This window comes from Fusarium mangiferae, assembly GCF_900044065.1.
Source record: "Fusarium mangiferae strain MRC7560 genome assembly, contig: FMAN_scaffold006, whole genome shotgun sequence".
Taxonomy (NCBI): Eukaryota; Fungi; Ascomycota; class Sordariomycetes; order Hypocreales; family Nectriaceae; genus Fusarium; species Fusarium mangiferae.
In genome coordinates, this window is record NW_024573926.1 from 2295979 (window position 1) to 2316743 (window position 20765).

Below are 20765 nucleotides of genomic sequence, written 5' to 3' on the forward strand. Positions count from 1 at the left end.
TCCTGCAGGGGTGTTAAGTAGGGTGGTACCGTCGTGACCCTGTTTTGGTTTGCTGTCAATTAAACTTAACCACCACCAAAGCATTCGACATTTGCACTCGTGTAGCCACCGACGATAACTCAACTCTCGATAACAAGAAATAAACAGTAAAACATATCAGAGATTATCGTAATAAGGTGCATATGGCCTCGATACTCGGACAATTCTTCAAACACCAGAAACCATGGCCTGCCCCCTCCACCCCAAGAGAGCCCAACGGCGCCAACGAGGCATCCCGAATGGGCAAGCTGAGGTGCGGCTGAAGGACGCTAGCGACGCCATCCGCAAGGGTTCCTCGTTCCTCGAAATCTGCCTTGGGCTTGTTGTAAGTGAATGGAGCCAGACCCAGCTATAAGGCTGTTGTGTTTCCCCCCAGGAGAGAAAAAAGGGTGCGCCATAAATCATTCTCCCCAGCAAACACTCGTCTTGGCCCTTACACTAGCACCTTACATCTCTTGGCTGCTTCTCGTGGCTTGACACTATCACTTATACCATGGAACAGACTCATGAGAAGGTTGAGAGCAACCATGTTCTCCAGACACCGCTTTGGATTGTCATAATTCGTGGCTTTCAGTTCCTCATCTCTCTCATTATCGTTGGTCTTTGTGGCCGTTTGATGCACGATGCTACCCTCGATGAAGAAGCTCTATCTCTCGCCATTGTATGTCCACCCTCGCATCTCTTCATCTCAACACCACTAATACATCTAGGCAATCATCGCATGGATCGTCATCGCCTACGCCCTCTTCACAGAGAAGATCCCCAGTCTTCAAAACGCATATCACATCATCGCCGTTCTAAGTCTCGATGCCTTAATGATGGTCCTTTGGCTCGCCGCTTGGGCTGCCACTGCTGCGAGACGTGCCAAATACGTCGTTCCTGTTAATGCTTATGGCTGTGTTGATGATGGAAGTCTCACGGATAGTAAGACCTGTAACATTTTTAAGCGTGACGGGGAGAATGTTATTCTCTTCAAGTCTGGTTTGGCTATGCTTGCTGCCGTCGCGGGTCTTGGTGCTCTTGTCTGGTAAGTTGTCTCAGTCCATGAGTCACGGAAAATGTTGACTAACACTTCTCTTTAGGATCCTCTTCATCGTCACCTTCGTCTGGACTCTCGTCATGTTCCTCCGCGGTCGTAAGGAAGGTCGCTTCGCTGTCAACCTCGCTGCCTCATCTTCACCCAGCAACAACTACCAAATGGAGACCAAGGTCAACGAAGGCCAACCCATGGTTCAGCCCGTTCAACCTCAGGGTGTCCCCCAACAGCAATACCAGCAACAGCAGTATCCTCCTCAGGGCACTACCTCTCCCTACCAACCTGCCCAGAGCCCATACCAACAACAGGGCGCTTATCCCCCTCCCGCTGCACCCTACTCTCCTCAAGACCAGCAGTACCAAGGCCAGCAGAACTTCGGACAGTATCCCCCTCAGCAGTACCAACAGCCTCAACATCAGGGAAGCGAGCTTGATGGTCAGACAAACTACTCCACGCCTCCTCCCGCTGCAGTGTCTCCTCCTCCTCAGCACTACGGTAGTGAGCTAGATGGCCAGACGAATTACGCCCATCCTCCTGCTTCAATGTCGCCACCCCCTCAGCCTCAACCCTATCCTCCTCAAGCGTATCCCCAGCAGTAAATGGAATGAATAGGGAATAATGACCGAGCCTATTGGCGCGTGGAGTTATGTTTTTGCTTTGCCAGTGTTTTATATATCCAATAACAGCGGTGGCCTTTTGACACTTGTTTTATACCAATAGTCACAGTTAGAACACGGTGTAGCGATTGATGACAATTTATTCGCAATTATATATACATAGGAAGCATGATGCTCTTCCCACAAACGCTACCCCCAAGCAGAGTTTATTCCCAATGTTGCATATGTGTTTCCCACTCATGCAAGTGTAGCAGCCTAACATGAGCCGTCCTAGGGGAGGAAAGAAAACTCAGGACCTTAGTCCTAAATGACAAACAGATTTAGGTAAACCAGCCTAAGTTTAGCCTAAGCTTAGGATACCTTTTGCTGAGTTTATTTTAACACCCTATATCGAGGTCCGGTGTTTTCTTGCTCCCCGAGGCCGTCTTCCAGCAAAGCAAGGGAGTCCTGAATCTCGACTAGCTCGCTGCCCACTAGTGTGGAAGGCGGAGACAACAACGGAGAAGAAGAAGCGGTAATCGAGGAGTTGCTACTTTGCTCTGGGGAATCTTCTGGGGGAGACGTACTCGTACGTCTCAACTTTCGCTTCTTGGGTGGTGAGCCCACAATCCTCCGCAAAAGCAGCGACCAGTGATCCATCGGGACACCATATCGATGAAGATGTCGCTCAATGTCTCCATGAATAAGCATGAGAAGGATACGAAGAGTGAAATGTGCTGCGTTTCCAGGCAAATGAGGATCTCGGCATAGGATTCCAATTTTCTGAATCAGCTCGCCTTTGCCTACCACTTCATCAGAGGGGACACGGAGCACTTCCTGCGCAGCCTGCTCAGTGTCGATAGTGCCGATAGCTTCGAAATGCACCCCGAAGCTTCTCAAGAACGAGAGACTTTTATCTGGTCCGTTGGTAATGAGGAAGAAGTAATTGTTCTTGACAATATCCGTGATTTGCTCCTCGAATTTATCGATTGGAACGTACCGCATTCTCCCAAACTGGAACAAATTCTCAAATTCGGGAGAGTATTCTTTATCCCCAACGACCCAATGATGAGACTCCAAAACGCTGGCGGCTAGGTTGACCTCAGGGTTAGGGGGCTTCGCCAATGCATCTCCAAGACGGTCGGTATCAAGGATCGAGATGCCAATCTGGAAGCCATGGACTTCACCCTCCCTCACCACAATGTCTGCGACGTCGATAGACACAATTTGGAAGCTAGAGTCTTCTGTATACTTCCATGTCCTGAGCTGTTCGTGCTGAATCCAAGACCAGCGCGATAGACGTTGCGACTCTATGGCGTATCCCATCACCCACTGAGGCACGAAGAGTTCCGGGCGCTTGAACCATGAATGGTCCCACGAGTCGTCTAATTTCTCAGTACTTAACATTTCTGATCGTGATTTGAAACAGCGTGATGATTGTTCGTAGGCGGAAGTTTGAACTGATAATCGTGGTTACGAGAATCGTGATGCTCAGAAGGTCAAGTTTATATGTGTACAGAGTGGACAATGCGAGGATATTTATAGCGAGAAACAAAACTTAGTTATGAGTGCGCGTGAATCTATTTACTTTCATGTAAACAGAAACTTTGTAAAAATGAAAGCCAGTTCCTCAAAGTCGTGCTGTTTGGTTGGAGGAGCTCCTTGTCTGAGAGTCTAGAGTTGACGACAGGCACGAAACCTTCACGATGCCAACTTTCTTCAAGTCACATGGAATGGAAGAACCCTAAAGCTTTATGTACCCACGTATGATTGCTGTACAGGAGCACAACATAACACAAAGAGCTGAGACGACTGTTCTTGACCAAACATTGAACACTCTAAAGTACTATATCTCCCAGACAGGATGACGGAATTACTAAGCTTCACAAAGAGGGCATCTGAGGAGAAATGGAGACAGTATACGAAGAGAAATTATTGAGTTCTTGACAATATCAGTTGGTGGCAAGATCAGTCGTCACGCGAAGCGATGCCAAAGTATAAGAAACGTGCAGCATACCAACCACATGGATCTGCTTTCTTTAAACACCAACTCAAAAACCTTTGTTAAGTTGTCAAAATAAACTTAGTAAAAGTTATCCTAAACTTATCCTAAACTTAGGCTAAATTACCTAAGTCTTTCTATCATTTAGGATCAGGTTCCCAAGTATTCTTGCTCCTAAGGGCTGGTGCACGTCAAGTCACAAATGCAGACATTTGAAGATTTGACTGAGCAAGAGCCTATTGTATCAGGCACAACACAACAGGAAAACTAAGATAATAAGCTTTACTTCTCAAACACTCGTGAGGCTCTGCTCAGTAGAAGACCAGATAAGGTTGCTGGTCCCAAAGCTAATCCTCTGCATCGCTCACGCTTCCACTCTCAGTGCCTGCGTCTGACTTTGAAGACCCATTCATGTTTGCGACAATGACAGCCGAAGTATAGTAAGCGTCAATACCAGGCTCATTCCCGTACTGCATACCCATGTTAGCGTGTCTGCCATGATAAAAAGACTTTTCGTACTCACAGCGATGAAAGCAACAGCAAGTTCTTTAGAAACCTCCTCCCCGGGCGGGCCATTCAACCACGTGATATCTCTTCGGGGATACCATTGCCCATGGGTCTCAAGGCTCCATAGATCTTGCGATTGTGATCCAACGGCCGCTGGGTCGAGTCTATCCTCGTAGTTGTGCCTAAAGACAACTGCAGGTTTCGGAGCAGAACCGATCGCGAGCTTATTGTCCAAGATGTCCTGCTCTGCCTCTGTGATTTGGGGCTCTGGCTGGTCTGGTTTGTACTTCAACCAGTGTCTTTTCTTCCATTCAATCCTTTCTGGTATCGACTCTTGCTGGTCTTGTCTGTATTCCTCATCGTCTACCAATGCGGCGACTTCGGCTGTGCCGAGGATGCGCTTCAGGGCTTGGTAGACTACCATGTCGATGCCTTTGAGCATGTGGTGCAGGTTGTTGGTGGATGATTTGGAGGTATGAGGATATGCATGAGTGCAAGAGAATCCGACGAGACCTAAATTCGGTATCAGTAAGCGAATAAATGTGGAGGGTCTAAATGAGAGCTCACCTTCCTTCATGAGATGCTTATTCTCAAGTAGCTTCTCGAGCGCACTGAAGAAATGAAGAGACTCTTGGTCCAAAGCCTGAAGATTACCTGACATCGAAGCTGGGCCGTAGTTGGTCCAAAAGAGATTGTACGTCAATGTGACACGATGCCCTTCAGTGACTTGCAGAACTTCATGCTCGCAGTCAGAAAAGAATGCCGCCCACTGAATGGCGTCTTCGCTTTTTGGTGCCCAGTCAAAGACAATCTCACGACCGCCGTGCCTAACCGCAAGCTGCCCCCCTAGAATCCTGTAAGTGTCAATGAATGAGAGTCGCAGGCTTATGCACCATACCTTTGTGCTCGACAGGAAGACTGACGACAAGCGAGCCCATCTGGCGATTAGATCGCGGAGTGTCAACATGAGGCTTGAACTTGCCAGAAGGTCCCGAATACACCTAGAGAATCTCAGCAATGGTACTCTGGTTCAATCGCATTAGGCTTACGTTGAGTTTGTAAAGCTCGGCCTTGACACCAAGGCCTCGGGCATCGGTAACACTCGCTTGGGCTAGGACCTGATTGATAGTATCGACGATTCCGTGTTCGTAAGGGTTGAAGTTGGTACAGAAGTCTTCGGTGTTCATCTTACCAGCCTTTCTGTACTCTTCATCGAGAACCTCTTGGCTACCGATGCCGAAGGTTGCCGGTTGGCAATCAGCCAACAGGGTGTCAAAGCCATCTTGAGCAACAGGATTGTCGCCGAGGGGCAGCTTGAGAGTGCGACTATGTCCCTGGTCCTTAGTATCCCAACGGATGGTAACGGATATACCTGCACTAGAAGAGTCATCATCGTCGCCAACGCTGCCTCCGATGGCAAAGATGTCTTTGCCCGCGCGCTTGTCTAAGGCGGAGGACACAGCAGAGAGGAGGCCATCGAGGGGAGAAGACTCCCCAATGGACTCAGAAGTTGTGAAGGGGGATTCCATGTTAATTTAAGGACTTGAGGTAGGTCACGATCAGTTGCGAAAAGCTGATGTGATGAACTTGTGAAGATGGGAGTAATGCCTGAGGAGAGGAAGAGTCATTATATACCACTGCTCAACTCATATCTTGACATTACAGTAACATTGTTTACAAACGATAGCTAGAAAACATATACAAGCTTTTTTAAAATTCACGGTGATACTCACGCAAACTCGCAATGTTGGTGCAACAACAATGATGATCTAAGTAAGCCCTGGTTACTTGAGGTCGCACCAGCCGAGACAGCACCAATAAGCCAGCGATGCTGCCTAGAGATGCCTGGAGAGTTTCCAACACAATCTCAAAAAACAGAAACCGAATGGCCAGGTCCCATTGAATGCAATTTACTGTGTCGCCTGAGGCAGTGAGGGCGTTCACGCTGACACTTTGTGCTTCGGAGACCTGTTGGTAGGTCATAGCGATACTTACATGGCGACTATCGCTCTCGCCGATGAACTTGATGATATTCAACAGAGACGACGGCATATCTCCCAATTACCTATCCGAACCGCAGAAACACTATGAAGTTGGTGACGTCTTCTGTTGAAGTCTTATGGCCCATGGTGCAATCCATCTTCCGATAAACCCAAAAGTGGAAGGCGGTCACAATTCTGCCATTTGCTCATGGGCTCACCTCTCAAGATCCCGCAAGCTTCTCGTCCGATATAGCTTCAACCGCCATCAACGATCCGCCACGAACCCCCCGACGACACGTCCACCTCCTCCCGAACTCCCCGGGGCACTCTCTCTACGATACCTACGACTCCGAGCCTCGCGCGCTCGTCCCATGGCCGCAATGGCCGTCCAGAACCCCCCGGTGCCAGAGGAGAAGCTCGGAGTCCCCTCTCGCAACCCTCTACCTCTCTCAGCATCACAAGAAGCACAAGTCCGAGACATCTTCTACCAAAAAGTCCGAAAAGAATGCGCCGACGAGATCAAAGGCACGTCCTCCTCCACCACCACGATCCCACCAATTTCACCCCCAAACTACAACCTCAACATCAGGTCATGACCACTAACAACCCCCCAGCATTCGCCGCATGCGCCCTCGGCCGCACATTCACCGTCTCCTTCGCCTGCCGCGCCGAACACCGCTCCATGAACAGCTGCATGAAGCTCCACGCCACACAATCCGCACACGACGAGGCACGCGAGGAGTGGTTCGCCCTACGAATAGAGCGCCAGCGCGAACGCGAGCGAAAAGCCAGAGTCGCACAGGCCCAGGAGGAGTTTATGCGGGAGTGGTGGGGACTGCCGGAGCACGTGCGGCTGTCGAGACAGAAGGAGATGGAGCAGAGGGGGGAGAGGATACACGGACTTACGGCGAAGGATAGGCCGAGGGGCGAGGGACAATGATAATGAATTGTTGCATCTGTGGCGTTTTGAGGTATTGGACATCTACGCTGGGGGGTTGTAAGAATAAAAGGTGATGTGAGGATAGGACAAGACAATGTACTACTATGATCAGGATCAATGCCGAGACGGCATTCCGAAAGAGTCAGTTCAACTCGATAAGCATATGCAACCGCCCGAGTCCAACAGGGTGAGAACCAACGCCGAGAATGTTTAAGAGCATGCATCGATGCTTGTCGACTGATGCCCAAACAGCCTCGTGCCCATGATCGTCATAGAGACTACTCAACCCAGCCGACGGATTGTGACAATTGCCGCCGGCGTGCTTATCAAACATTCATCAGCATCTGTTTCTCCCTCAAACATAAACAGAGTCTTCAGTGGTGGAATCGGCAGTTCATGTATGTAACTGTAACAGAGGGTTGCGTGCATCAAGCGGTGAACATGATGTTTCAAGGCCACAGACGGTCAAACGGAAATAAGGCCTCTAACTTAGAGGGGAAGCCTATATCTCCAGCCCCTCAAAATCTCTTCCAGAATCCATGATCCCTAACATCATCTTCATAGGCTCAATCCCTCCTCAGCTCATTACCGACTTATACTCCCCGCACAATATCACACAAATCACCCGCGCAGAGACCAGTAAAAACACTCCCCGCCCAACCCAAATCTTTTGGCCCCGACCAATGACGCTGCAGTTTCCCCTCTCGAGAGTCGCGCCTCCAGGGCGCTTAGGTCCCTGCTGCAGTGTGACATCCCCGCCAATTGGTCCATCTCCATGATGCTATTTTTAACCGTGTTAGTCCCAAGATGCGAGCGCTTAAAATGTGCGATGCATGGAGAATATAATGTCAACCAACATGCTTTCCATTCTGGGGAATTCTTGCTGTTGTTCATGTTGAATATCGATCTGTTTGACAATTTGTTTTGACCATGAAGCGATAGCAGCATAATCGGCATTTTTTATCGTCTTGCTAGCCTAGACCTCCCCTCCATTGATACCCCTGCTCTTCTGGGAAGAAGTATATACTGTTTGATACAGAAGAATGTCGACTCCAACCCCAGGCGGGTTCTCTCTATTCCCGAGTCCCAACTCATCGAAACCACCGCCTGTATCACGGAACCAAACGCCAAAACCTCGCCGTTCTGAATCTCGCGAGAGGAGAGCTCCAACGCCCAGTGACAGACGAGCACCTACACCAAACGCCGCAACACCACAGGCAATGTCTCCAGAGTCAAGACCGGCGTCGCCGAGAAATGGACGACAGACTCCTCAGAATAGAGCTCACACGCCCATTGAATTCGAGCCGGTGCAGAGTGAACCGCCCAAGCCTGTAAAGGTTCAGCGACCTAGACCGACAGTGCAAATCCCTGGACGTTCTGATACTGGCTTTGCGCAGGGTAATACCCTTGTTAGAAGTAGCAGTGATCGATCACGAAGTTCAATCGCAAAACCACCCCTCGGCGGTGAAACTACTGCGCAGCCCTTACGATCCATCTTCCCGGCTTATAACCCAGAGGTACCACTCGGACAACAGAACTATGTCCCCACAGAGATCCAACCAACTCAGATGCCGAGAGCTGTCATAAGTCGTCAGACATACCACGAAACACCAGCCGGATCAGCCCCTCGAAACCCCATTCGGAGTCCAGTCATAAGTCCCATGAGCGTTCAATCAGCTCAATCATCATGGCCACATCGCAATGTCCAACAACAAGAACCACCGTTGATTCCAACGGTTAGTTCGAACGAACAGCTCAAGAACTACTGGAAAGTCGCAAACGGATGGCAAGCTTCGCCGTCAGAGGGTAGAGTCTACTGCATGAAGCTAGCTCAAGAGAAAGACGCCCCCGTGTACAGCCTCTCATCCACCTCACAGCCATTCTACAACCTCCGAATAGATCCAACGTCTGCTTCAGCATACGTCACTCTCACACGACATGATCCCAACAAACCATACAAAGCCCCGAAGCCTGAAGCTAGCTCCTCAGCAAGCAGTATCATTAGCGGGGTTGTCGGGCACAACAGTAATTCCTCTGGTACAAAAGTCACCGATACAAAACACTGGCAAGAAGCGCTCACCACGACCCTCGAGGAAGAATCCCGTCGTCATCCTCCAAACGATGGCCTCGTCGCTCTTCTCATGCCAACGCCCGCTACGAAAATGGCCATCGAGCGTGCTCAAGATCCTCAATCCGTCATGCTAGCAGAGCGCGAATGCGCCCGTCTCGTCTGGGACGAAGACAGCTCGCACCACTTCCTCGTGCATCCCTCCCTCGCAACACCCTTCTGCGTTACAATCGAGCGCTCACCATCTTGGTCACGGGTAGAATACACCCTCGAGCACAACGAATCACCACAACATCTCGCCAAACTCACGCGCGACGGCACAGGCGGCGGCTGGCTCGAGATCGACACTGGCATCGCCGCAAAGATAGAGTCCTACTTCATCGTCGACGTCGCCGTCACAGCTCTTCTTCTCGTCGCATCAGCCGATGAGAAGAACATGCCCGCGATGGAAGTCTTTGAACCACCGCCCCCTCTCATCCTTACAGCCAAGCAGGAAAAGCGCCTGAGTAAGATCGGCAAACGCGATGAGAGAAAGAAGCGCCACATGGAGTCGTTCGAGATTGACGTTGAGAGCCAGAATGAGAGTTTGGGTAAAAGCAAACCGCGAGAAAAGGAAGATAAACTACCCTTCCTGATCCGCGTCATCGTCAAGATCGTAAAGGGCCTGTTTGCGTGCTTCATCTGGATATTGACGATAAGCTTCAAATGCGTCGGTTTCGCATTCAAGGGTTGTTACAAGTGTGTAGGATCAAAGTATTAATGAGGACACGGGCATGATACGGACATTTATTTTAATTCGAGCGCGGCTATTTCTTTTTCTGTATCATAAACCCATGGTGTTTTGAAGGGTATCTATTAGCTAGCGAGCCGTAACGAACTGAACACGAATGACAAAGAAAGGCCCAGATGAATATTGATTCCTTTGATGTTTATCGCTTCCGTGTCCGCACCATGATCTTCTTTCCTTTGCGTGTAGTTCCTCCCGACGTCGCTGTCTTTGCCATCTTTGCGCGCTGGATCTCTAGTTCGCCCTCTGCGTCTGTCAAGACTTTGAGCTTCTTTCGTGCATTCTCCAATTGGCGACGAAGGCGGCGGAGGGCCTTTGCGCGCTCGAAATCTTCCTCTTTCTTCTTATCGTCGTCGAATCCTTCAAATGTCTTGTCGGCATCCTCTTCGTCCTCGAGATCCAGTATTGTTTCCTCGCGCTGTTCTTCGTCGTCCATGAATACAATCTTTCGGGGTGCCTTGGGTCTTGACGGAGCGGTTGCAAAGTCGAATTCGGAGTCGCTGCCCTCGTCTTCATCGTCCTCATCCTCGTCGAGCTTGTCGAAACCTCGTGTGAGAACAACCTGCTCTTCCAGTCTTGCTACCTCCTTCGCAACAACCTGTCGCATCGTTCGAATGTATCCAATATCCTGCGTCTTCAAAAGTCGCACGGTCTCAACGTCCATCGCCTTGTTTCCTCGATCGCCCTCAACCGTTCCGCTCCATCGCTTGCCATCTTGGATCCTGGAGCCTGGTCCCTTTCGGGACATCATACCAAAGTAAAACTCATCCTCGTTTCGCTCGGCCGCCTTGTCTTTGAGGTTCTTGAGCTGCGCCTTCTTCTTGTTGAAGTCCTTGGCTCGAAGCGAGTAATCCTGCAATGGTCAAAAGCTGCTCCGGTGGGGTATTGGGAGGTCTACAAACCTTGTGCTTCTCGAGAAGACCGAGTCTTCGACGTTCTAAAGGCTGCGCACGCTCTCGGTGAGGGCGTCGCGCCACGGCATTTCGCATAGACGACATTTTGGCTGGTTGTGTTGTGTGTACGACGAGATGCAAAAGAATTAATTGTCGGCGCTTGTCAGAGCTGGAAAAGTGGCAGAATTTTTGAGATTTTTGGCGGTGAGCAAAGCCACATTTACTTGGTAGCACCGCCACAATTGATGTTCAGTTAACCTTAACATCGTCGGAAGCTAGATTCACATCCGGTAAAAGCTCCAACCTCAAAAACGTTTGGTCTGGTCTTGGCGATGCCATACCAAGCTTTTTCGTCTCAATTATCCGTAGTATCATGAATTGTAGCTTGGCTGGTGGCTAATCAGGGGTTTCAGCCCGTCAGCAGCTTTGACTTTTGGCTTTTGGCTTTCAGGGCATGCACCCCTGAAAATCGCCCTTTTCTCAGTGAGGGATACGAGAAACAGGCCGTGCATATCCCTTCCTCCACCTGATATGTCATACTTGGACACTAAAGACGGTAAGAGTGACTGCGCATCTCGCGTCTGCAGATTATGTTTTATTCTTAGAAGCTTAAAGCTTGCGTGTCAGCAAGTGGAGCGAATGTTTTATTCCTTGTCTCGAATCCTTGTTCCCGATCCCTTTAGTTGTTATAAGATCTTAGCTGACCCCAACTGTTCTTACCTGTTCATCTTTCTCACGGTCGGCATTGAGTTCAGGTAGTATTCTCGACGCTCTTTGCTGTTCCAATGGTGACTTGAATCGACACAGTATCAATCCTTATTTTTTCTTATTTCTGTATTTTTTTGAGTGCTATACTTCATCGAAAATGGGCGTGGGTCTGCCATTCACCCCGTCCAGGGCATTGTTATCGCTCTTCATCGCATTACTCGTATTCTACTGCCTTTTCAGCGAAATATCAGGCCCCAGCATTCAATTCATCCCCAGCAGCTATGACTGGGGTAAACACACCCTCCGGTATCCATTGACCATTAGTAGCATGGCCAAACCTCCGCGAGGATCACCAGTCAATTTACCACGTATTCAGCACGACTTCTCCAATCCCGAATTGAGGAAACGTGAACTTGAGACCGCGGATCAACGACGAAAAGACATCAAGCAAGCATTTAAAAAGACTTGGAGGTCTTATGAGAAGTATGCTTGGGGAAGCGATGAATTGAAACCTTTGAGCTTGGAGGGTCGTGATACTTTTGGTGGGTGGGCTGCCACCATCTGCGACAATCTCGACACGTTGTGGATCATGGGTATGAAGCGGGAATTCTACAGAGCTGTTGACTTTGTGACTCGCATGGACTGGGATATTCCGACCGCCGATGGATTCAACGTTTTTGAGACTACAATTCGACATCTTGGTGGTTTACTGTCAGCTTATGAACTCAGTGGAGAGAGCGCCTTGCTGGCCAAGGCAATTGAGCTGGGAGATCTTTTGTACGGCACCTTCGACAATCCGGAGCATATGCCACCTCACACGATCATATTCAAGACCCTCAAGGAGGGTTTGGGCCATCCAGAACCACGACAGAGCGCTGCTAGTTTGGGTAGTATGAGCATGGAGTTCACGCGCTTGTCGCAACAGACCGGCAACCCTAAATACTACGACGCCATTGACTGGATCACCAAAGCATTTGAGCGAACACAGAACGAGACGGCCATTCCAGGATTATGGCCTCTTCAGATAAATGCTGAGGACGGCTTCAAGATTACCGACGACACGTTTGGCATGGGCGCTAACGGTGACTCACTTTATGAGTACCTCATCAAGGAATACGTCCTCTTACAGGGCCTTGAGCCCAAGTATGGGAAGATGTATCTCGCTGCTGCCGATGCTGGAATTAAGCACCTGATGTTCCGACCGATGCTTCCCGATCAAGATGACGTTCTTATGCTGGGCGAAGCATCGTTCCCCCCGCGAGTCAAGGAGTCGCGATTGAGTACAGGCGTGGAGCATTTAACCTGCTTCGCGGGAGGCATGTACGCCCTCGGCGGCAGAGCTTTGGGACGAGATGACCACGTTGTTATTGGCGAGAAGCTCGCTCGTGGCTGCGCAAAAGCCTACGCCGCATATCCTTCCGGTCTCATGCCGGAAATCGTCCAAGTCGAACGCTGTCCAACCCTTGAGCCCTGCGCTTTTGAACCAAAGTATAAGAAAGAGCCTCTCGGCTTCCGCGCAAGAGAGGCATCGTACCTCCTTCGACCTGAGACTATTGAGAGTATCTTTTATCTTTACCGTATCACTGGTAAAGAAGACCTTCGGGACATTGCGTGGAACATGTGGACTGCGATCCGCGCTGCTACTGAGACGGATAACGCGTTCGCGGCGGTGGAGGATGTTGGGGCTGAAGAGATCAAGCATAAAGATTACATGGAGAGTTTTTGGATGGCTGAGACGTTGAAGTATTTTTATCTGATCTTTGAGGATGAGGAAGTTATTAGTTTGGATGAGTGGGTGTTCAACACGGAGGCTCATCCACTGAGACGCATGGCTAGTTGACGGTCAGAGAAGATACAAGCCAAGTAATATTAACACTCGGCTGTCCAATAGAGGCTCAGCAATAACATTCGGAACCCCAATGCCATCTAGTCCCATCCAGTCTATCTTACGAGCCCCATCCCTGTCAGCGCGTAATGCTTCCTTGCTCAATGCCGGGACCAGGAGGGCCTCAAAACAAGCATACAAAGCTCTGACTTGTTCTGTTTCCTACTCAACAAAAATTCACGGTTGACCAACACAGAGACCAAGTGGATATCATAATTTCGGGACACGGTTCGCGTTCTGGTCGTGCTTCCGGTTGGTTGGTGAGTTTGCACGCTCTGGTGACCAGACGTCGGCGTGTCGCGGCTCCATCAACCAGGCACATAGCATTGGGGATGCTGCACCAGGCTGTCAGCCAAGTTACTGGGTCTGCCTTATCAAGGGGTAGACTCACCCCGCTTGTTCGATTTCTCGTGCCCAGAGACCGGCTTCGCCATTTGGGAGATCTGTGGTGACATTTAACAGGATATAACTTGGGTTAAACAGTGATATATAGTGAAGCAATGGCATGCAATATGATATTCTAATCTTGAGTCAAGGTACCTACGGCACGGATGGACTTTAAATACTATCAATGATCCATAGGGTCATTGACGCCGTTTAATCGCGATACGATCAACGATTATCATTGATCTATCAGTGATGGGTTTTTGATACGCCCGAGATGCACTAATTTCTTAGTGTGCCAACAACGGGCGAGCTTTGCTTTTTAACCTCATGACACGAACTACAGAGCCGACCACTTCAGCATTGATGGACTGGGATGAAGCCAAGGAGGTCCAAAAATCCTAACCCGACAACCAATAGAATCGCCCCCGCTCTCTCAAGCGAGCATGGCTAAGAGCCTGCCGGGAACCGGGAGCCCTAGTAGATCTTACTTGTTGTTCATCCTTTACATGGATCAACCTAGATTCTTTCTGGGGGAGATGTTGTTCTGGATGGGGTTCCGTGATGAGCCCAGTGTTGAAGCACAGTGGGTGAATAAGTGGATGCAAGAAGAAAGGAGCAAGTAGATAAATTAAGGCACCGGGCGAACCATTCTGTTGTCCTGGCACCTCCATCCCTCTCTTCTTCTTGTTAACACAAACCTTCTGTCCTTCGCCCCCACGAGGATGATAGACGAAGCTCTTGTGGAGGTTGACGGGCTCTTTGCGGGTCTCATTTACCTCGACGCGACAGATCCTCCGGTCCTTAAGAGAACTTCAGAGGACTGTTTTCAAAATAGTCTTGCTGCTAAGCTAGACGTTATCTGCAATACTTGCGAAACTCACCCGGGCCCGGAGACCGACACGTCCAGCGCACCATCTTCCACGAACCACGAATGCATCCTAGCCCGAAACGCCGCATGGTCCTCTATTCGAACAATCCGAGACGGAATGCAGATTCTCTGGGATCATTTCGTCGATGTTTCCCATGTTCTAAATACACCGGCAATTGATAACCTACGCAAGAGCTACCATGATGCTCAAGGCCTTTGCTATGAAGGGGTGTTTACTTTCCGCCATACCGCCCTTGACCAGAGACACGACGACTTGGTCGCGATATTTGCCTTTTGTAGCTTGTCATATGTTATTGCTCGTCTTTTCTGTGCTCGAAATAGAGCCAACCAGATCGATATAACAGCCGGTCTCCGGTCATGGCGTGATGCAATCAAGGAAGAGGACGAGCGACAGGCCTTTGATGCTCTGGCCGTGCAGATGTGGCCAGAAGCAATTAATACAGTCCATTTTCAGCCATTGGCTCGATCTGCAAGCACTCACGGCCACAGTGGTAGCGCGTCTCCTGTGTCTTCTATCCCCTACCAAAGCGCAATACCACCACTTGCTCCTGGTTTTAGCAGCACACAGCCATTTGACGGCGACCAGCAAGGTCAGGAACTCTCCAGAATCATGGGAAAAGGCTTCATCCCGCTTCAGGATACATGGCAAGATAACGAGCAAGTCATTAATGGCACGACAAACACCTCCACAGCCGTCAGCCGGAATACTCAAAGCTTGACGGACCTACTGAATGATGCCTTTCTCTTGCATGCACCAAGCAACGAGCCATACCCTGACTATCGGGCCTGGTCAGACTCGGGCTCCATTCTATCGCAGACCTTCGACATAACGGAAGGGCTGAACTGGGCAGCATTCAGAGACTCAACAGGTCAATCAGCTGGCTATACCAAGGTCATCACCAATTACGCCCAGGAATCGAGTGATACAGCCCTGCCGGAAACAACATCTTGCGCCAGCGCCCTACAAGAGACACCTACATTCAAGGTTGTCAGAGATTATATCCGCGACAACTGTAACTTTTGGCACCGGCTCGCCGGCTCCGGTATAGTGTCAAAAGACCACAAATCGCGTCGCTCATGGCATCAAAAAACACCAGCCTGGATGGAGTGCAAACAGACATCATCATATATCCAACAACTGCGATCTGTGGAGCACACTCGCAATACAGAGTCGTGTGGCATTGTCGCTGTTGCTGAAGCTTACATCAGATGGGGGTTTCTTCAAAGTGTCGAAGATACAAAGCTTTATATGGCAAAACTGGTAGACGTAAGTGAGATTCATACCGAAAACAAGACAGCGAAACTGATTTGGCTGGCCATAGTTGCTATTAGACACCGAAGGAGACCGTCAAGAGTTCTGCACATGGATTCAGGGCTTTTCGGGTGACAAGGAGTACGTCGACATGCTGGTCTAGCTGATGAGTGGCTGGCTGACAATTCTCTAGGAAACCATTGTTATGCCCACACTGTCCTCACAGGGACAAGTATAAGGGCAACCTGCGAAGACATATCGAGAACAAACATACGGCTAAGCACAAAAAACCGAAAGGGAGCGGAGGCTCCAAGACCATAAAGGTGTGAAGATACAATCACGAAGCCAACAGGAGTGATGAACTTGGGGTAAGACTCGCAGGGCCAAAAGTATAAATGACTACCTACAGTGACGGGCAAACAGTGGCCCAAGAACTCAATAGAGAGTTTAGATGTGTATGTTGATGGTTTAATGGGATAAAAACGGAGGATATTTGTTTGGGATGGCTGGGAAAACTGGATGATAGACGATTGGGATTTTAACTAAATACATTTATTGTGAATCTACATCCGTGAATGACCTCGGCGGGCGATGGACATCGCCACGGAATCTCAACATGCGCCTCTGCCGACTGATCCCAGCGAAGCTTCCAACTATAAACAAGCCTAATATCGGACCCTTGTGTTTTTCGAACCCCCAGGAAATTGCCATGGGGCCCTTGCATGGGTTCTTCTTCGTCCCGGCTTAGGTGGTTCCGCCTGCACGAGCGACTAAGCCAAGGCTCTACTTGTTTCGACGGGCTTAGCCGATTCTGCTATCAGCGGTAGTTTCCAAGAATGTCAATCAGTGCAGTGGTCTACCAATGCCCATGAGACTTCCAGCAATATGTAGGGTACGCACTGTCGCAGCGCCTACAGCGGCTCAAAGTCTAGGCATTTAAGCCTCTCGAGTTTTGGTCGGATATGTCTGCACTTGCATAGGTGACCAGAGCTCTGCCCGTCTTGGCTGGTCTAAGCAGTGATGCATGGCTGGCGGAATTAGTTGGTGAACCAAGTCTGATATGCTGAACAGAAGTGACTTACCGTTGCGGTGGTATTCTTGTTGGTTCGGGCGGATCTTCCCAGCTTCCAGATAACATATAAACAACCAGCAACGATACTTCATTAAACCCCAAACGATGACAGTTCTCTATTAACCTCCCCCTATGAATAAGTTCTAACCAATAACTTCCTTCAACTGGTCTAATTGGCAGTTGATGTAGCCCTCTTCGATCAACCTCTGCGACACGCCCGACGCCACTTCGACTGCCTTGTTTCTCAAGCTCGATGCGATAACACAATTGTGTTGTGGCGCTCCAGTTGGCCATTGGCCGTTACAACCTGGGGGTCTCAGCTGAGTGGCTCGGCCGAGTCCCCGTTGGTTGTGTTGGTGCATGCAAGGGTGACCAAGGCCCAGTGTGTTTTGACTCCGCCAGCCAGGTTTGAAGCGCAACTGACGAATTTCCTTCAGATAATGTAAGCGAACCGTCTCATGGGCACTCGATTGGCTGTGTTAGCTTACCGTTATGGTGAGTGTGAGGCTGAGAACCAGCTTCTTGAGGCATGATTGAAGGTAGGTGGGAGATCGTTTCGAATGACAATGTGGTGTTCGATAAGTTTGTTTGGGAACAATCCGACATCTACTGTTGTTCAGAAGATATTTATACAATGTCCTAGAAGCTCGATTTACTCAAAGATCAATTGTAGGTTGCTCAGTCGCGCAACGCTCCCGTCGTCCATCACCATGAGCAACTCACGAGCGGTGCTTGAGCAATCCACGACAGGTTCCTTGCTCAATTGTAAACTGAGCTCACAAAGGCCTGTCATACATACCCATTACCACGTATTGTGTCCGCGACCTGCTCGTTTTACCCCCCTTGGCCCATCAGCTGACGCCAAACAAATAACGAGCAAAGTCTGAAACCTGTGAGCTGCTCTCCCTGCTCATGTGCCTTTTTCTTTTACGCTATCTGTCTCTCATACAGGGCTGCATCTCACCATGCTCATGAGCCGCTCGTGTGGCTGCTCTTATTTCACCAGCTGCTCACGGACCAACAACGAGCAAGTCTGGCAGATACATGAGCAACTCCTCCTGCTCATATACTTTGTTGCGCAGCCGAGCGACTTACACGGGTAATAACATCTCATCGTGCTCGCGAGCTGCTCATTCAGCCCATCAATGACTCGTGAGCAGAGCGAGCTGCTCATGAGCAATTGACGTGGCTCATAATTGCTTTTGGGCGATGCATTGAGCAAGCTATCCTTGCCCATTATGGTTAAGGTCAACGTATGCCAAGGCATTCTAGCCCGCCGATCTCCCATTTTGAGCGTAGAAGACACTCCGGGCCGTGCTCCCCGTTCTCAGAGAGCCGCATGGCCCCAGAGGACTGGAGAGAGTAGGACCGGCCTCACATAAATTCAGGCCACGGGCGAACCATTTTCACCTTTCTTTTTCAAGTCAGTTGCCTCTTGCACTTTCTCAAGCGCAGCCCCATCACTCGCCAATTCTTAAGATCATACCTTGCAGAGATGCCTTATCTCGATCAATACAGCCCCTTGTACTCATACGCTGGTGGCAGCACGCGCACTGGCGTTGGGGGCTTAAGAGCAGCTGAACACCTCGGAAGAGCACTCGCAGAAGTTGACGGTCTTTTTGCTGGCTTCACGCACCTTGACGAAACAGAACCTGAGTCGAGAAACACTCGGCCCAGTAGCGGTCACGACGACCTTGCACTTGAGCTGGACTCATTGTGCAATACAGCTCCCACCAACAGTACCCCAGACTCACAGCCTGATTCCACCGGCCCCAGAAATCAGGCTCGGGAAAATGCGTGGGCGTCCATACGAACTGTTCGGGAGGGAATGCAAATTCTCTGGGAACACTTCGTCGACGTTTCTTACGATGTCAACCTCCCAACCATCAACAACATTCGCGCCGAATACTACGACTCCAGAGGACTTCGTCAAGCAGGCGTCTTTGCTTTCCGGAACACGCTGACCGGGCCAGCGCCCAATGACCTAGTCAAGATATTTGCCTTCTGCAGCTTATCATATGTTGTGTCCCGTCTTCTTTACTCGAGAGGGCGGTTGGCAGAAGGCGATATCCTCGCTGGCATCCGTCTGTGGCTCAACGCTCTCGAGGATGAAGACGAACGAAAGGCCTTTGAGGTTCTCGCGAAACGACTTTGGCCTGAAGCACGAAACCATCTGCATTTTATCGACTTGAACATGGGAGAGCAGTCGCGCAAGCTGGCGACCTCTCTGCAACGAGCCGAAACGCCATTCTCAGTACCGTCAACCCAGACGTACCCAGTCTTTCCACTTGCAAGCCTTGGGCCTCAAACACAGTCGATGTATGAGCAACCAGCGCCGGCTTATTCTTACGAGTTGGGAAACTCCCACCACTTGGCCGTTGCATCAGATCTTGGGACCATAGATCCTGGGCTGTTGAACATGCTCGCGACAGACATTTCGCCAGCCTACGTCCACAATCTGACCGATCGGACATATGACGAGCTCAATTGGTCAGTCACACTCTCTGAGACGCATTCTCATGTTCCTGAACCAGAGACAAATCTCTGGCATGCGTTTGACCCAGGCCCAGTACAATCACCTCATGTCGACGTCGGTGCAATGGGGGGCATCCCGCCTTGGAGCGCGATACCGCATTCCAACGCTGGCAGTCCAATCGCCAGCACCTCGAGCCACGAATCGCACAGTCAATCTCTATCGAGTACGCAGACAGCCGACGGTATTTTAGCAGCCCTTCAGGGGACTTCTGTATTCACAGCTGTGTTAGAGTACATACGAGAACACGGAGCATTCTGGTTCAAGCTTGCTGGCTGCGGACTGGTATCGAAAGATCTCCGGTCATGTCTCGCCTGGAGTCAGGAGCGTTCAAGGAAGAGAAAACAGATACAGGCCAGTTATATACAGCCCCTATCGTCCGAGAAGTACACCAGAGACCTACCAGCTCGTGGGATAGTCTCTGTTGTGGAAGCATTCTTCGATCAGGGCTTGTTGCAAAGCATTGAGGACATCAAAAGCTACATGGAGCGTGTCGCCGGCGTAAGTCCATTTCTTTGACTGCATCTTTGCTAGCTGAGCTAATATGTATACTGCAGCTGTTGTTCAGCGACCGGGTCGCTTGCCAGGAGTTCCGCGACTGGGTCCACGGCGTTCAAGGGAGTCCGCAAGCTTCCTCGTCCACTCCGAAGGCGACGACCAAGTTGTATGTCACACCAACACTTCTTTCATGTATTCTTGGCTGTATATACTGATTTAGGAGTAGAAAACGTCTATCTTGTCCAAGATGCGAATACACAAGCGACCGATCGTTCAACATGGAAAGACATCACAACATGCACGAAAGGAATGAAGAGGATAATAAGAAGAAGAGTAGGAAATCTTGAAAATGTTTTATGATACCTTCTGGCTAGAAGAGCGAGAGGAGTAGAAGCGATAGAATTGATGATCTCTGGGAAGATCGCCTCGAGATTTTGCAACGACTACGAAATGCTGCAAATTGAAACCTCCGGTTGTACGAACGGTAAGATGGCGGAGTCGTGAGAATATTTAGTTTTTATAGAATAATTTCTTGTATAACAACAAGAAGCTTTATGTCAAGTCTATTCATTCGTCCGAGTAAATGGAACGAACTGTGCGTTGGAAATACTACTTCGCGATTCATGGTATCCCGACGCCTTAGTTGCTTTGAAAACCTCAAATTGCAAAGTAAAGGATCGCACATCCGAGG

At 49.8% G+C, this 20765-nt stretch overlaps 9 protein-coding genes across 9 annotated transcripts; 6 read left to right on the plus strand and 3 right to left on the minus strand.

Moving 5' to 3' along the window:
• Window positions 1–532: 532 nt before the first annotated feature.
• Window positions 533–1674, plus strand: FMAN_03520 (uncharacterized protein; the record flags this gene model as incomplete). The annotated part of the gene is made up of 3 exons (XM_041832348.1): window positions 533–700; window positions 750–1066; window positions 1122–1674. 3 exons carry the CDS (start codon window positions 533–535, stop codon window positions 1672–1674), a joined length of 1038 nt encoding a protein of 345 aa, XP_041682821.1.
• Window positions 1675–2064: 390 nt separating this feature from the next.
• On the minus strand, window positions 2065–3078 carry FMAN_03521 (uncharacterized protein; the record flags this gene model as incomplete). The annotated part of the gene is made up of 1 exon (XM_041832349.1): window positions 2065–3078. The coding sequence occupies one exon, from the start codon at window positions 3076–3078 to the stop codon at window positions 2065–2067; it is 1014 nt and encodes a 337-aa protein (XP_041682822.1).
• A 942-nt stretch (window positions 3079–4020) lies between these two features.
• FMAN_03522 (uncharacterized protein) lies at window positions 4021–5709 on the minus strand (the record flags this gene model as incomplete). Its single annotated transcript, XM_041832350.1, has 5 exons — window positions 4021–4143; window positions 4197–4693; window positions 4748–5026; window positions 5079–5181; window positions 5230–5709. The coding sequence occupies 5 exons, from the start codon at window positions 5707–5709 to the stop codon at window positions 4021–4023; spliced, it is 1482 nt and encodes a 493-aa protein (XP_041682823.1).
• Window positions 5710–6542: 833 nt separating this feature from the next.
• Window positions 6543–7102, plus strand: FMAN_03523 (uncharacterized protein; the record flags this gene model as incomplete). Its single annotated transcript, XM_041832351.1, has 2 exons — window positions 6543–6656; window positions 6752–7102. The coding sequence occupies 2 exons, from the start codon at window positions 6543–6545 to the stop codon at window positions 7100–7102; spliced, it is 465 nt and encodes a 154-aa protein (XP_041682824.1).
• A 1043-nt stretch (window positions 7103–8145) lies between these two features.
• On the plus strand, window positions 8146–9930 carry FMAN_03524 (uncharacterized protein; the record flags this gene model as incomplete). The annotated part of the gene is made up of 1 exon (XM_041832353.1): window positions 8146–9930. One exon carries the CDS (start codon window positions 8146–8148, stop codon window positions 9928–9930), a length of 1785 nt encoding a protein of 594 aa, XP_041682825.1.
• Window positions 9931–10099: 169 nt separating this feature from the next.
• FMAN_03525 (uncharacterized protein) lies at window positions 10100–10955 on the minus strand (the record flags this gene model as incomplete). Its single annotated transcript, XM_041832354.1, has 2 exons — window positions 10100–10810; window positions 10860–10955. The coding sequence occupies 2 exons, from the start codon at window positions 10953–10955 to the stop codon at window positions 10100–10102; spliced, it is 807 nt and encodes a 268-aa protein (XP_041682826.1).
• A 760-nt stretch (window positions 10956–11715) lies between these two features.
• On the plus strand, window positions 11716–13398 carry FMAN_03526 (uncharacterized protein; the record flags this gene model as incomplete). The annotated part of the gene is made up of 1 exon (XM_041832355.1): window positions 11716–13398. The coding sequence occupies one exon, from the start codon at window positions 11716–11718 to the stop codon at window positions 13396–13398; it is 1683 nt and encodes a 560-aa protein (XP_041682827.1).
• A 1154-nt stretch (window positions 13399–14552) lies between these two features.
• FMAN_03527 (uncharacterized protein) lies at window positions 14553–16300 on the plus strand (the record flags this gene model as incomplete). Its single annotated transcript, XM_041832356.1, has 3 exons — window positions 14553–15986; window positions 16042–16112; window positions 16165–16300. The coding sequence occupies 3 exons, from the start codon at window positions 14553–14555 to the stop codon at window positions 16298–16300; spliced, it is 1641 nt and encodes a 546-aa protein (XP_041682828.1).
• Window positions 16301–18538: 2238 nt separating this feature from the next.
• Window positions 18539–20421, plus strand: FMAN_03528 (uncharacterized protein; the record flags this gene model as incomplete). The annotated part of the gene is made up of 3 exons (XM_041832357.1): window positions 18539–20077; window positions 20134–20240; window positions 20301–20421. 3 exons carry the CDS (start codon window positions 18539–18541, stop codon window positions 20419–20421), a joined length of 1767 nt encoding a protein of 588 aa, XP_041682829.1.
• Between the last annotated feature and the right edge of the window lie 344 nt (window positions 20422–20765).